The following is a 15,744-nucleotide window of genomic DNA, read 5'->3' on the forward strand; positions in this document are numbered from 1 at the left end:
CTTTCTTTAGGTGGGTGGCAGTAGCTCAGGAGGTAGAGCGCTCGTCTCGGGATCAAGGGATCCCAGTTCGAATCCCGGCTCCTCCGTGTTACATGTCGAAGTGTCCTTGGGTAAGACACTGAACCCCTAATACCCCCAAAAAGCACGTTAGCGCCTTACATGGCTGCAAGGCCGCTATTGGGAAATGTGGAGCACATTGTAAAGCGCTTTGGGAAGTCATTGACTTGAAATAAATTAAAATATATATATATATATATATATATATATATATATATATATATATATAATTCCCTGTACTGACTCATTAGCAGATCATTGACGTAAAGAGGAAAAAAATGTAATCCACCTACTGATAAGGATGAATGTAACAGTGACTTGGCCGGTCACTGGAAGAAAGATGCTGTTAGAATTGTGAGCTTTCTTGCAAAAGATAAAATTGGGCAATCTTCTGCGGCAGGAGAGACAAGGTCACATGGCACACTGCTGTGCCAATTCTCTCTTAAGAAGTGCCAACCTGGGGAGAGTGGCTGCAGAGCACCTACCAGCACCTAAACAATCTCCACTCATGCACCTTATTATTCGACCTCCATTTATTGACTGGCTGCCACTGTCTCATCACTCAGGTCTAGTTTGTTTATTGTATAGTCAATCCGTTTGTTTTTTCTAAGACCACTTGTTTTTTTTAAGTTGTACCTGAGTTTTGCTATTAAACATCATCTATTTTTGAGCATGCATACCTCAGTTCCTGCTTCCCCAGAAATGGGTCCACCATATGGAACGTGAAAATGATGCAATGTATTACTAAGTACAAGTATTCTCAACTGGAAATGCAATAAAGGGGACCTTTATTCATTATGGTTTTAACATTTGATATTCAAGCATATTGTTAACAAAATTACTGTGTCGTTAAAAAGTATTTCAAATTGCTGTTTTTTTGCATATTTATCACTCACAAAAGTTTCAGATCATCAAACCAATTTTGATATCACACAGAGACAACCCAAGAAAATACAAAATGTAGTTTTAAGTGTTTTATTCCATGTATTAAGGCTCAAAAAAATAAAACCTATCCAGGCCCTACGTAAAAAAAATAATTGCCCTCTCTTTTTTTCAAAATTCTTTCAAATCTGTGATAATGGCAGGTTTCTACTGGACTTCCCTGTTTAAGGTCAGTTTTTGTGTATAAAATTTATCTAGAAGAATAAAAGAGTTGGTAGTTGGATACAATTACAACAGATCACATTTCAAATACCGTTGTAGATAGCAACACAACTCAAAATGTGACATTTAACTTACATTTGGCATGAAATCTAAAATGATTTGAAGGAGTGGTCTGCATAAAAAGTGTTAGAATATTAAAATAGGTCACTGAGTATAATGTCACCATAACACGAGTTTTCATTTAGTTGTTGTAGATGCGCGTCATGTTTATCCACATACTTCAGTGAAGAGTTTAATAGCTGTATCCTTTCTTATCAGTACTTTTCCAGTAACGGTCTTTCATCTTTATCTTATCACACAACTTTTGAAGTCTCAGGAATGTGCACTACTAAATATTGTAGAAGGAGTTCTCCTTTCTTTTGCCTTGTAATGTGAGATCACAGAGGTGCCTGTTAGAATTTCATGTTCCATTTTGCAAATCCACACCCCTTTCCTATCTAAACTGTGGTCGCCCATTTGTCTCGAGGCCTTTCTTGGGACACGCGTCCCCATCGTTTTGGTTCCGGAGTGCACTCTGATTAAAAAAACCGTCATCGATTGCATTGCTCTCCTCCAGCTCTATTTTTTTAAAAGTCCAAATACTCTGTCTCGTCCCGGAAAAGAACCCATGGCGTGCCATCGGAAATGTTTTTTCGCCTTCAATGAACATTTGGTGGTGCTTAAGTTCCTGTCTCTCTTCCCTCTCATAAAAAAATTGCATTTAATGATTGACTTGTTACACATTTTTGCTCTAAATATAACATATCGTATGACAAAAGCTGGGTAATACTTGCAACATTTAGCGTAAAAGTCCAAACATGAAAGTTTCTCCACATTGCCCTTTTTTCCCCGGTGTGTAGTTTTGATGTGCAAACAAAATAATACAGGACGTGTTTCAATTCTCTTTCAAGGCCTCTCCGGGGAACTTACGCTCCTCCATCAAAGTCTATAACGAAAAAATAAAAAGATGGTAAAAAGCATCACAGCACCTTCAGTTCCAGCTGTTCTATAACCACACAGAGAAATAAATGATGTCGGAGAAGATGCTTTTATAATTTATGCGACGTGTGAAAGAAAGACAAATCTTAATAACGGTTGTTGTTGCAGCCATTATATTTATTTTATCTCACAATTATTTTTAGTAAAAAATATTTTATTATTGCTACACAGATGATGAAAAATATTATTGACGCTAAAAGCTTTTGTAAAATAGTACAGACGCTCCCCTACTTACGAACATTCGAGATACGAAAAACGGTATTTCGGGATGTCGACAAATATCCGGACATTGCTGTAAGTTAGATTTTGTATTGAGTGGACCTTTTTCCAAGTACAGGACATTACTGTAGTGCTTCTTTTTGCCGCGTGGCGCTGTGAAAACTCACCCAGCATCCACTCCGAAGAAGAAATCTGGCTTCCTCTACCTGGTTCGTGTGTAATCATAACAACGTTTAATATCTCATGCATCCATTCAATATGGTTGGTGTAAAGTGTAAAGAAGAGGCGAGCTGTTTCCTTTTAAATGAAAGTGGAATAAGAAGGCTTGATGCGGTTGAGAAAATGGTTGGATTGTTTCTTTTTTTGTGCCACTTTCTACCACGGAGGAGGAAGTCACCTAACTGTTGAAGACCATCTTCCAAAAGTAAGTTAAACTTAACTGTATTCATCTCTATAGGGCATATTATTTTATGAAATGTTTATTTTTTGTACAAAACTATAAAGGTTACTCATACAAGCCTTAAACATACTTACATAAACCTTAAACATACAAAATATCACAGTGAAGCAACTTACGAACAAATTCAGCTTACTAACGATCGTCCGGAACAATCTTGTTCGTAATTAGGGCAGCGTCTGTACTTGAAAAGAATATGAAGAATGAATAATAATAGTCGTAAATATCAAGGGTCACCAATGTGCTTCTTGGTAGGCAGCCCCTCAAACACATCAAAGTAGCCTGCGTACCGGTATTGAAGGTATGATCAGCAGTTAAGGGTTATTGCGATTTCCTAGGAAATTCGATTTTTAACAAATATTAGAAATCATTTTAATACATGATCAATTCTCCCCAACATCTTAAAATGAGTCTATAATGTATAAAATATAAAACACTCAGTGTACTTATATAAGGCATGTGCTTTAATGGTTTAAACCTACAACCCCTAGAAAGAAGTATGGAAACACCAGTCTTGGGCAAGCCCTCACTCCAAAATGTTATTCTGTCGAAAAAACGCAGATAACCAACATTAAACAATCGTAAGGCCATTCCAAAGTGCAACATATTGGCATTCGGAAACACTAGAAGAAATTAAGTAAAAACCTTGCAACGGGCAGTAAATGTTACTTTTATAGAGCAAGTGCAGGGAAATAATTATGGTATCACTCAATTCTGATGAAAAAAAATTGGAATCAGTGTCACGAGGCGAGGTGGAGGGAAGGGGTGACCGGACCAGAACGGAGGCAGGAGGCAGGAAGGGAGAACTCATATGCGTTGACGATCATAAGTTTTATTTAACAAAATAAAAGTCGCCCAATACTCCGGGACCAAAACAGAACAATACAGAGTTCCTCCGGCACGAACTCAACAGGACACGGCATAACAGACGGAAAATGTTTAAACCTAAAACAGGACAAGGCATAACAGACCTGGGATTGTGTAATGAGCCAGCGCCCGCCAAACCCAAAATCCAGCCTTAAATAGCAGACCAGCAATCAGCTGATCTGCTGCAGCTGAGTTCGGGGGCGCGGCAGACTGGTAGCCATGGCGACCGTGACAATCAGTGCATTTTGCGTAGAAACAAGGACACAAACAGTCAATTTCCTTTCCTTCATTAGGCACCTGGCTTAGATTAAGTCTGCTTGTTAGTCAGCAGTTATAACAGTGCAGTTAACACATCTTGGAGGGCTCCTGGACTAAGTTGATTGGCAAGAACGATGGCTCCAATAAGAGAGATAACTATTGAGACCAAAGACACAATGGTTAAACTTCTTGAAGAAGGTAACTTTAGTCGTATGGTTATCAAAGATATGGGCTGTTCACAGTCAGCTGTATCAAAGATTTGGACCAAGTACAAACAGCACGGGAAGGTTGCTAAAGTAAAGTGTACTGGTAGGCCAAGGAAGACATGTAGGCGTCAACTACAGCTTACATGTCTTGAAAACCGAAAATGCACAACAAGACAAATGAAGAGGAAATGGGAGCAAGTTAAAGTCAATAAATGTGACATAACTGTGCAAAATCAGCAAAAGTAAATTGAATTTTCATATAGAAAAGCTAAAATAAAACTATTGTTGAGGCTTAAACACAGAAGAACTAGACTGCAACGGGCTAAGAGGAGGCATTTACGGACTGTGGATGACTGGTTGGAGGTTATCTTCAGTGATGAGTCACGAATTTGCATTAGACAAGGTAATGATGCTGGAACTTTTGTTTGGTGACCTTCCGGTGAGATTTACAAAGAGGAAAACATCCCAATTCAAGCAGTCCTTAATGATATGTGACGGGGAGATGGCTGTGGTCAAATCTGCAATAAATGCACACGTTGACGTTGACATTTTGGACAGCTCTTTGATTCCTTTAGTTGAAAAAATATTTGGGGATGATGAACTCATTTTCCAAGATGACAATGCATCATGCCACAGAGCAAAAACTGTGAAAGCATTCCTTGGAGAAAGACGCATCCAGTCAATATCATGGCCTGCGAATAGCCCAGATCTCAACCCAATTAAAACCTGTGATGGAAATTGAAGTTAGTGCTTTGCGCTAATTAGTAACAAAAAAGAGTAGCTCTCAGCTTCAATAAGGTTCGGGACCCCTGATTTATGTGAGATAATAAGAAAATGCTTTTCTTTTTCAGAGAATGATAAATATTTTAATTACATGGTACTACTTGTGAATTTTGCTTTAACTAATTGGCATGTCAGCTCCCTTTTCCCAAAATTCATAATCAAATGATTTGCTCTAGCAAGAGTACTATTTCACTTTTCACGTTATTGCAACTTCACCGCACATTATTTTCTGAATCCTAACTGGCTACAGAGTGACTGCTCCTTTTCCAACTGTACCTGAATAATGTTACAGTTTATTTTCTACATCTACGTTAACACCTAGCCAAACTTACATCACTTTCGTGCAAAATCCTATGCAAGTTTCTCTACTACCCACAATGTTGAATGTTAGACGAGGGTGAACTGTTATTTGATTGAAGTTAGTCTTCAAGGATTTGCTGTTTGTCCTAATTTGACAACATTACCAGAGAAATAATGAAATAGTAGCAGCTGCAGAATGTCTATTTTCAGGAAAGACAAAAATATATATTTGTATCGGTTGCTAAAATCAAATCTAAATCCATCTATCAAAACTATGTTATGAATCCTGATGTGTGTGTATTTGTATGTAACGATTGGGTTTCAAAACAGCGTCAGCAGTTTTCATTCAAATGTACACAGTTGTACTATAGGCCTCCGCGCGTGTCTTTAGCTAGATTTTGTGTCAATGCCCAACCATTAAACACCAATAAAATCGATAAACATCTGGTTTCGCGTGGTCTGCTTTTGTGGGGTCTCGAACGACCTATGTTGGCCAAATTGGGTACTGCAGCTACCGACCGCCGACCACTCCAAGCAGCGGAATACAATCTTCTATCACCCAGGCGACGCCGGGCCATTCAGCTTGTGAGTTATAAGGCAAAAGCCATCAATCACTCCGCCAAGTGAAGCCATTACCCAGTTGACATCCCACGGATACAACTAGAAATAGACACGTTTGTGTTTTCGAGCCTGAAATTATTTTTAATGACAACTAAAAGTGAAAAAATATTAAAGGTGGCGTTAACCAAGGCGTTTTCAAACTTCACAAATTACAACTGAATCGGTATTGGACTATCATATTTAAAACGACCTCAGCAGTCATAGAGAAAGTTGATACTTTGCAAGGTCGAAGTATTTGCAACTTGTCCAGAATGTTCAGTGCCGAGTGTGGCATAGGTCACGTCCTACAGATAGATCAAATGCCGTCTGCAAAGTGGACGCCAGAAGCCTCTCAATTATTTCTTGTCACAAGGCTAAATAAATACACAATGCTTTCATCATTTGCTTAAGCTAACCTCCATAGACACTGGTAAATAGTTCCCTAAATAGCTTAGAAAAACAGGGTATTAATATTGCAAGGTCAAGTACTTAACTTGAATGGTTTTGAGATTTGACGGACACAAATGAAAAAGAAGTGGAGAAATGAAATTCGAGTTGATTAGAGCTCTGGGTGGCTTAGGCTAAGTTGAGCAGCTAGCAAAATAAGCTACATAACAATTGGATAAATAAAACATTTGTCCAGCAGCGTGAGCAGCTTTGAAAGACAAAATACGCTGCAAGGTATATTAACCTAGTGTCGCTAACAAAATCAACAGTGGCTAGCTTCGAGCTACAAGCCACAGTCAAGTGACTATCTTCAGCGGCTAGCAGGAGAAGCTACGACTCAAAGGAGCTAACTAAAAGCTTGCGAGAGCAAACTAGACACTTTCAAGCGGCAAGAACCTGAACAATAGGGCTAATCGAGGATTACTTGCATGACCAATGAAGAGGAACAGCTTTTTGTTCCTCCACCTGTTTGTTTTTGTGAGACGGTCTAAATATATGCCAGAAGGAACATTTTTTTGGGAAGGTTCATTACAGAATATCCTGGGCACATATGAACTACAAGAAAGGGCTGTAGGATTCAAGAGGGTACAGTGGAAATGGCTGACAATTACTTTTATGCTAAGAGGGCGGTCCTAAAGACCGGAGACTAAGGAACACTAAGGACCCAAAACAATTCACAAGCCTCATAACTAAATGCATGAAGACATTACAAAAGACTGCAAAATAATGACTGATAAATCAGACAATTCTGAGTATATATTTAGTACGTGTTTCAATATGACAACACTAGCTTTAAGAGATGTAATACTCCGCCAGATTTATTAACCAGGAGCAGCTAAAAATATCAACAACTGCTAGCTGTCAGCTACAGCCCACAGTCAAGTGGCTAACATGAGTAGTTAGCTAGAGGAACGAGTGAAAAAGGGTTAGTAAAAGCTTGAGAGATCAAAGTTAAAGATTACTTTCGGCGGATACCTGAATTAGAAGACTCAGCAACAATCACATGGAGGACCCGGCTGTGGAACAAAAGTAACGATTAAAGGACTACCGTGACTAGCCAACTTTGCTAAATTGTCCTTCCAGCATCTATAATAGGAAAACGGCACAAAAACTTGAAACTTTTGAGGAAGTGTTGAAAACCATGTATATAATGGATTTTTTGATGCTAATATAGCAATGACTTCTATTATTTCCTCTTTCATAACCTCGTTTTTATTAGGTTACAACTTTTCCATTTATTAAGTCAGATTTTATTCAGGTGCAATGAAATGGTTTCTCCATTGTTTTAGTTGTGTTTTATGTGTGTATGTATTCAGTTTGTCGTATCAGTTCCTCTTAAAACCGGTTTGAAAAAAAGATGACATTTCAAAGTGAACATTTTCACTCTCTTAGTTTCGTTTTAACTCAGGGACCGCTCTTCTAGTATAAAAGTAGTGGTCAGCCAATTTGGCTGTGCTGTCTTAAATCCTACCAGCTGTTGTCATGTAGCCTATTTATGCCCAGAATATTCTGTTATAATAAAACTTCAAAGAAGATGCTCATTAAAGCTCCAGCGCTTGTTTTACCCATCACACAACTTGTATAGGAAGGAACACGCAGGGGAAGAAAAAGAGCCTCATTTTTTTAATTTTTACTATGTTTTTTTTAACGCATGTTTTTGTAAAATACAAGTCTTTTTGCTTGCCATTCATCGTATACAATCAAAATGGTTTTTTTTATGATTAACTTATTTTTACACAACTACAGTAATATGATACACACTACGACTTCGAGAATATGAAGAAAATATGGCAATTATCGATATGATTTTATTAATTCAGTCCGTTTATATTTTGGAGTTATGTTTCCAGAGTTTCTCCCTGGAGCATACTGTTTTCTGTAAATCCGCAAATGGTCACGTTAACTCCATTTGTGATTTGTGTTGGGTGTACAATAGCATCAACTGTTGGGTGTATCTCACTAAAGACATTAATAACAGGCCGAAACAAGGCCTCCCCCTGCACTAGAGATTGGACGTGCAAATATAGCACAACACCAGCTGCTGCGATAACAGTACTGCTAATACTCTACCCGCACATGCTGCAACAACAGGGTGTTTTATGTACTTCAGTGGTTACTTAATAAATTGCATCTGGGCCGGGGAAATCCATTTTTAACCACTTATTTAAACTATTTAATTCATACTGTATGTGTTAGATGTCCCTACAAAGAGAAAGTTATGTATCTTTAACATGAGATTGTTAAAGATCGTCACATGACCAAATCCAGTAAAGAGGCCATGATTGATCACTACTAGATCTTCGGCCTGGGCCCGGACCCGACCAAAACCCGGCCCAAAATCTGGGCTTAAAATGCCAATTATTTGGTCTTCTCTCTCTCTCTCACTCTCTCTCTCTCTCTCTCTCTCTCTCTCTCTCTCTCTCTCTCTCTCTCTCTCTCTCTCTCTCTCTCTCTCTCTCTCTCTCTCTCTCTCTCTCTCCCTCTCTCTCCCTCTCTTTCGCCATTTTTTTTTGTTTTTGTTTTTTTCTCTTTGTGGACCATCTGCACGGCATTCATTTACTTTTATCCATCCATGCATCCATTATCTGCACCGCTTATCCTCAGTAGGGTCGCGGGGGTGCTGGAGCCCATCCAGCTGTCTTCAGGCAGTGGGCAGGGGACACCCTGAAATGGTTTCCAGCCAGTCGCGGGGCACACAGAGACAGACAACTCACTCGCTCATTCCCACCTTGGGACAATTTTGACCGGCCAATTAACCTGACATGCATGTTTTTGGAATGTGGAAGGAAACCGGAGTGCCCGGAGGAAAACCTCGCAAGCACGGGGAGAACATGCAAACTCCAAGCTGGAGGTTTGATCAGAACTGTGCCGCACATAAGCTAACCACTGCGCCGCCGTGCTGCCTCATTTACTTTTACTCATGTAATTATTTAGATGATGCCAAAGTTCTATTATTCAGATAAATTTATCATAAAGAGCATGTTTACCAAACTATCAGTTTATCTCGAAATCACGAAATCCCCTAAAAATTGTCATCCTCTTTGTTGGGGTACAAGATGCGCCACTTCCTCTTTCCACCTCTACAGATGTCATTTTCGCTTCTCACTAATAGCTTATAAGCTTTACAGACTTTCTTTCTGCTTTTTGGCCAAATGTTTCGCTATTTGCAGCTTGTAATCTGCAGAATACGATTTTTACTTTCAGCAGCATTTCTTTTGGTTTCATCTCGCTGCATTTCGCTAAATTGCGCACTTTGGCGCTGCACTCCTAGTCCACACTTTGATTTGAGGGACTCTGCCCCAGGTAAACCCAAAGCTGCGTACCTCAGTCGAAATGCACACTCAAGTAAAGCTTTGGGTTATTTTGGTTTGTTGTACAGTTTGAGTGTACTATTTACGAATTGTGATGTGCAGTCCCTTCTGAAAGTTTCTTCATTTTCCTCATGTTGAGGTTTTTGAGTTTTTCCTTGCCCTCATGTAGGTTTGAGATCAGGGGATAGTGTCATAATAGTCTGTGGTTTGAAATAATCTGTGGTCTGTGCAGCCCTTTGAGACTCTTTGTGATTAATGGCGTCACAAATAAACATGACTTTGAGCCCTCATTCGACATGAAGTGGCAATATTTTAATTAGTAGATAATATAAATACTTTTCAATTCTATTTTCGTCTGTTGAAATATTTTCCTCATCATTATTTTCCTCAATTGGTTTCTCTTTTTTATTGTTAACCGAACGTCTGCGGTGTGTTTGCTGTTCCACATTACTAAAGTGCTCGAAATAAATCAGAATCAAAAATTTAAAATGAGCAGAATATGTTCCTGTTTCAATTTATGTCGCACTTGCAGCTCTACATTAAAGAGACTCCAGTTCAAAATACTCAATATATGGTAAAACAATAAAATAGTACTTCAAGGGCCACAAATGTCTTGTTGATAATTGTGAACAACATTCCACCAATTTTAAGATGTTGTATAAAAACAATCCACAATCAAAAACATTTACTATCAATTTTTATGAATAAAAACTTTAGTGATGGACCGCATGTATCACAGTATATAAAGTGAAACCATTCTCCATACTACAAATCGCTCTGGAATATAAGTCGCAGTAGGTCAAAAATGCATAAATACAGGTACCAAAACAATAATTGAATAGGACTAAGTTACCATTCGACGCAGAAGACAACCACTAGTTTTCAGTGTAAAAGACAATGAAATTGAAGTTATTTTGGGGCCCATTTTAATCCTACTTCTAATTAAAACTTGATAATAACATCACAATAACATAGTAATAACAAGTTTTTTAGTCATGAATATCACGCTGATAACACATTGCTCTAATCAGTAACAAAAAAAGTACCTCACAAAGGTTGGTACAATTTTATATAGGGTATGTTATTTAAGATGTTTGATTTCTCTTGGCATGAAAACACAAACTTAAGTGTACACAAAGCACATGTGTAACATGCATCAATATTTAATTCAGCATAGTGCAACAACGGGCAATTTGTAAGATAAGGAGTTATTTTTATCAAAAGGGTTCCAGGTTGTGCAGTATATGTATTCAACGATTGTTGTTTTTCTCCATGGGAAAAACTTTGAAGGCACGCACGGAATCTTGATGAATATGTGCCAGGTTCCTGTCATCCTGTGAATGCTTTGAAGTCCAAGCAAAGCCTCCTACCTTAGTAGAACTCCTCATTCCAGCTCCTGTTGCCTCCTTAAACCAAAGCGTCTGCTTGATGTCAGGCCTCACCCGGCCGCAGAGATGCCCTCTTGCATGTTGGATGAAAGCAGCGTGACCACTTCTCGGCACCGCTGCACGCAGGTTGATGTGGGCCGGACCGCGTGTCGCCTTCCTTTTTATAGATGTTTGTAGACGCAAATAGCAGGCAGACAGCAGGCAAGGCTGTTCTGCCAACGATGTTGACAACAAGAGGGAGTAGCTTGGAATAGTACAGTCTCTCGTAACGTTTAGCAACTTCTTGAGAAGTTTCAGCTAATAGAATACTGCATGGCAGACCCCAGGATATGGCGACCACACATTACAATGTTTTCACTTTACGGTGCGGGATGAAATGGTTGTTTTTGCCCTTTTTTACATCATTTTCCCCACTATATGACATATAAAATAAATTATTTCTCAGTGTTCAGGCATATCATGATTTACATCTGTTTATGGTTTTTCGTCATTTCAAAAACCAGTCTGCGATTGGTTTGCGTCATGCCATGCTGACAATCCTGATATGCTATTGGCTGAACTACCTCCCACAATGCCTTTCTCTTTCTGATTCAGTACAGAATCTTGATTATACAGTAAAGATTATACAAATCAGTGATACATTATTAGATTAGTGCGCTATGGGTCCCAAGGAGTTACGGGAATTCCGTCTCTTTTTAGAGATCTGTCTCTTTTGGCTTGGCTCATTGAAAAGAGCCAGCTCTTCAGATGTGTTGTTGTTGCTTTAGTTTAATCATTATATTACCAATTATTATAAAACATTATGCACTGAATGACTTAATAAATGATGGATGGTCTGCATTTATATAGCGCAATTCAAGTCAGTGAAGACCTCCCAAAGCGCTTTACCAATTTACACACACACACACACACACACACACACACACACACACACACACACACACACACACACACACACACAGACAGCCAAACGGATAGGGAGTCAGCAATGCATGCTTATCAGGAGCATTAGGCGTTCAGTGTCTTGCCCAAGGACACTTCAACATTTTAACTTGAACCTGCGACCTCGTGCTCCCAAAAAGAGCATTTTACCTTCTGAGCCTCTGCCTCCCCAAGAATTGGATCATACAGTACTATAAAATTATAATAGCATTTCTTTTTCAACTCAATGTTGAACACCTAACTCATTTAAACTTTTCACTTTTTGTAATAAGTAACTTTAAAGTCAGGCAACAAGGAAGCCCTGAAAACAAAATGTGATTTAAGTATTTACTTTTCAGTGCAACAGCAAATAAACTGTGAAATGAAAGAATAAACTTGAAATTTGCTATGTAGGAAAACATAGCCATTCCTAAACAAAGGAAATTTAAATTAAAACATTTACATCCATCCATCCATAAATCCATTATCTTCCGCTTATCCGGTGTCGGGTCGCGGGGGCAGCAGCCTTAAAAGGGAAGCCGGGACGTCCCTATCCCCAGCCACCTCCTCCAGCTCATCCGACGCCCCGGGGCCTCCTGCCGGTGGGACATGCCCGGAACACCTCCCGAGGGAGGCGTCCAGGAGGCATCCTTATCAGATGCCCGAGCCACCTCAACTAGCTCCTCTCAATGCGGAGCAGCAGTGGCTCCACACTGAGTCCCTCCCGGACGACTGAGCTTCTCACCTTATCTCTAAGGGAGAACCCAGACACCCTGCAGAGGAAACTAATTTCGGCCACTTGTATCCGGGATCGTGTTCTTTTGGTCATGACCCAAAGTTCATGACCATAAGTAAGGGTAGGAACGTAGATCGACCGGTAGATCGAGAGCTTTGCCTTTCAGCTCAGCTCCTTCTTCACCACGACGGACCGGTACAGGGTCCGAATGACGGCAGACGCTGCACCGACCCGTCTGTCAATCTCCCGTTCCATCCTGTGCGCCTTCAAAAGAAAAAAATAATGTCTCAAAGGAGACCTCATTGATGAGTTGGGAGCTGGATCCCGTTCATCATTTCAAAGAGCCGGCTAATAGAGCCATTATGTTCACGAACGACACATCAATAGTCTCCGATGCTAAATGGGAAAGCAAAAACATGACGACCATTGAAAGAAACACTTTCAATTATGAAGAAATACATAGAAGACACACGCACTGTTACCCTCACTAAGTTGCATGGCCATAACTGACAATTGGGAAAACTATAAGGAATAGAGAGGCGATTAGGGCAATGAAATCTTCTGAAACACGGCGTTCCTTAGCTCTGCATTACCACAGGTTACTCTCCCTCACTGTATAGGCAGTTTTACTTCTTGATTCCACCTCAGAAAAATTCATGTTGTATCCCAGGGGTGTAAAATACAGTATTAGGAAATTAGACACAAAAAATACAGGGCAGCACGGCGGCGCGGTCGTTCTGAGGTCATGGATTCAAATCCAGCTAACAAACTTCCTGTGCGGAGTTTGCATGTTCTCCCCGTGCTTGTGTGGGTTTCCTCCGGGCACTCCGGTTTCCCCCCCAATTCCAAAAACATGCATGTCAGGTTAATTGGCCGGTCAAAATTGTCCCTAGGTGTGAGCGAGCGAATTGTCAGTCCCTGTGTGCCCTGTGACTGGCTGGCAACCAGTTCAGGGTGTCCCCTGCCCACTGCCCGGGGATGGCTGGGATGGGCTCCAGCCCCCCTGCGACCCTACTCAGGATAAGCAATGCAGATAATGGATGGATGGATGGATGGATGGATGGATGGACACCAAAATAAGGAGATATTTAGCGTTCATACTGCCACAAAAAAAGCCTTGAATGAGAGTTTTTTTCTTATCAGGAGAAAGACAACTTAAAATTGATATTATGCCTGATGTTTTTTCATGTTTTCTTTTATTTTCAGGTAAGTTGCAACAAACATCAGCTCACAAATCTTACAAATCACTCCATAAGAAAAGGGTGGATGCAAGTTGAAGTCAAAGGTATTATTTGTTATAGCAACATCATTTGCATCCTGGTCATCCTGGATGGGGGATTACCTCATGTGCGGTCCCTTCTCAAGGTTTCTTCATTTGCCTCATGTTGAGGTTTGAGTTTTTCCTTGCCCTCATGTAGGTTTTAGATCAGGGGATGGTGTCATGATAGTCTGTAGTTTGCGATGATCTGTGAGACTCCTTGTGATTAGAGGGCTTTACTAATAAACATGACTTAACTAGGAGATCGGTCCCCGAAATAACTTTCTTCTATTAAGCATTTAAACTCATTACCAGTGTCTGAAATAACGTCTGCCCGTACGTCCGGGGCATGCATCGTTTACGTCGGGCGTACAACTTACAAAACGTCTCTGCCCGGGTGGCCGACAACTTTTTCAAGAAAATTTTTTTTTCTTTTTTTTTTTTTTCTTTTTTTTTTTTACGAATAAAAAGTTTTATTCCGATTTCCAAATCTTAGTTTGTTTTGGAAATTTCAGAATTTCGGTTCGTTTGGCAATTTACATATGGTCATAGGCTGAACCACAATGTCCTGCTTAACTTCTCACGCATGAGGAAACTGCACACTCTGACATATCCTTACCAGGAATCGAGCCAAAACCTCAGCCCCAGAAGATAGATTCAAAAGAAGCCAACAAAATTTATGACGCTACAAAATGTAAACGTACATTTAATGCATCGTGGAAAGAGGAGTTCACGTGGCTTGTAGCGGACGACGCAACGCAGACATTGCATGAATGTAGAAGAGTATATACAGGTACATACTGATGGCAGATGGGAAAACCGCTATGTCATATATATAAAATGACTGTTATAAGTAGATTTATACTAAACTGTCATGATTACCCATGTGGAGCCACCTGGGGTAATCATGTGGCGCGCTGGAATGTGCTTCCTGATTGGTTAATGCTCCCTTTTTAAACGCGTTACGCGGAGAACTCTTTGTCGGAGGATTACCTTTTACCCCGTTTGACTCGCCTGATTTTCCTGTGTCTTTTTTTACTTGTTTACCTGATTCTGCATGCCTCCGATCCGACCTGTTTCCGTTCCACGCTACGATCTTCTCTTCAGTCCCGGTAAACTCGACCTGCTTCCGTCCCACGCTACGATTGGCTACGTGTCCCGAAGCTGTCTTCACGGCGTTGCTGCTGACGTTCGACGGTCATCGCGTCTCCCGCTAACCCTGTACGCTTCCCCAAATAAAAGACTTGTAACGAACGCTCTGGGGTCTCCTGCTCTGTTCTGGTCCTCCTGACAGAATCCTCCGACCAGAATGGACCCCGCGTTCGTGCATTTGCCCCCTGACCACTATGAAAGCCTGAATCAGCAGCGCAATTCCCCTTCAGAATGTGCAGTTCGGCAAGTCCTTTCCGACGTGGCAAAATTGGCTAAGGCACCTCCGGCCGTATGACTGCGCAATGACTCCCATGCCTGCCTGTTCGACTCCCATGCCTGCCTGTTCGACTCCCATGCCTGCCTGTTCGACTTCGACTCCGCTGCCTGCCGCCCTGAGTCCGACTCTTCTGAATCCGACCCCCCTGAGTCCGACTCTTCTGAATCTGCCCGCCCTGAGTCCGACTCTTCTGAACCTGCCCGCCCTGAGTCCGACTCTTCTGAACCTGCCCGCCCTGAGTCCGACTCTTCTGAACCTGCCCGCCCTGAGTACGAGTCTTCTGAACATGTCCGCCCTGAGTCCGAGTCTTCTGAACATGCCCGCCCTGAGTCCGACTCTTCTGAGTTCACTCTCCTGATTTTCCT

General features: G+C 40.8%; 1 protein-coding gene across 1 annotated transcript in view; it reads right to left on the reverse strand.

Moving 5' to 3' along the window:
• mlip (muscular LMNA-interacting protein) overlaps positions 1–13,196 on the reverse strand; it is a 39,356-nt gene extending 26,160 nt beyond the window's left edge. Inside the window, exons 1-2 of the mRNA XM_088352011.1 lie at positions 13,175–13,196; positions 11,018–11,247 (exon numbers count right to left, since the gene is read on the reverse strand). Of these exons, the coding sequence (XP_088208137.1) occupies positions 11,018–11,247; positions 13,175–13,196 (252 nt within the window). The remainder of the gene's footprint in view (positions 1–11,017; positions 11,248–13,174) is intronic.
• Between the last annotated feature and the right edge of the window lie 2,548 nt (positions 13,197–15,744).

This window comes from Urocampus carinirostris, chromosome 13 (genome assembly GCF_059441175.1).
Source record: "Urocampus carinirostris isolate Australia breed hairy pipefish chromosome 13, RoL_Ucar_1.0, whole genome shotgun sequence".
NCBI classification, from domain to species: domain Eukaryota; kingdom Metazoa; phylum Chordata; class Actinopteri; order Syngnathiformes; family Syngnathidae; genus Urocampus; species Urocampus carinirostris.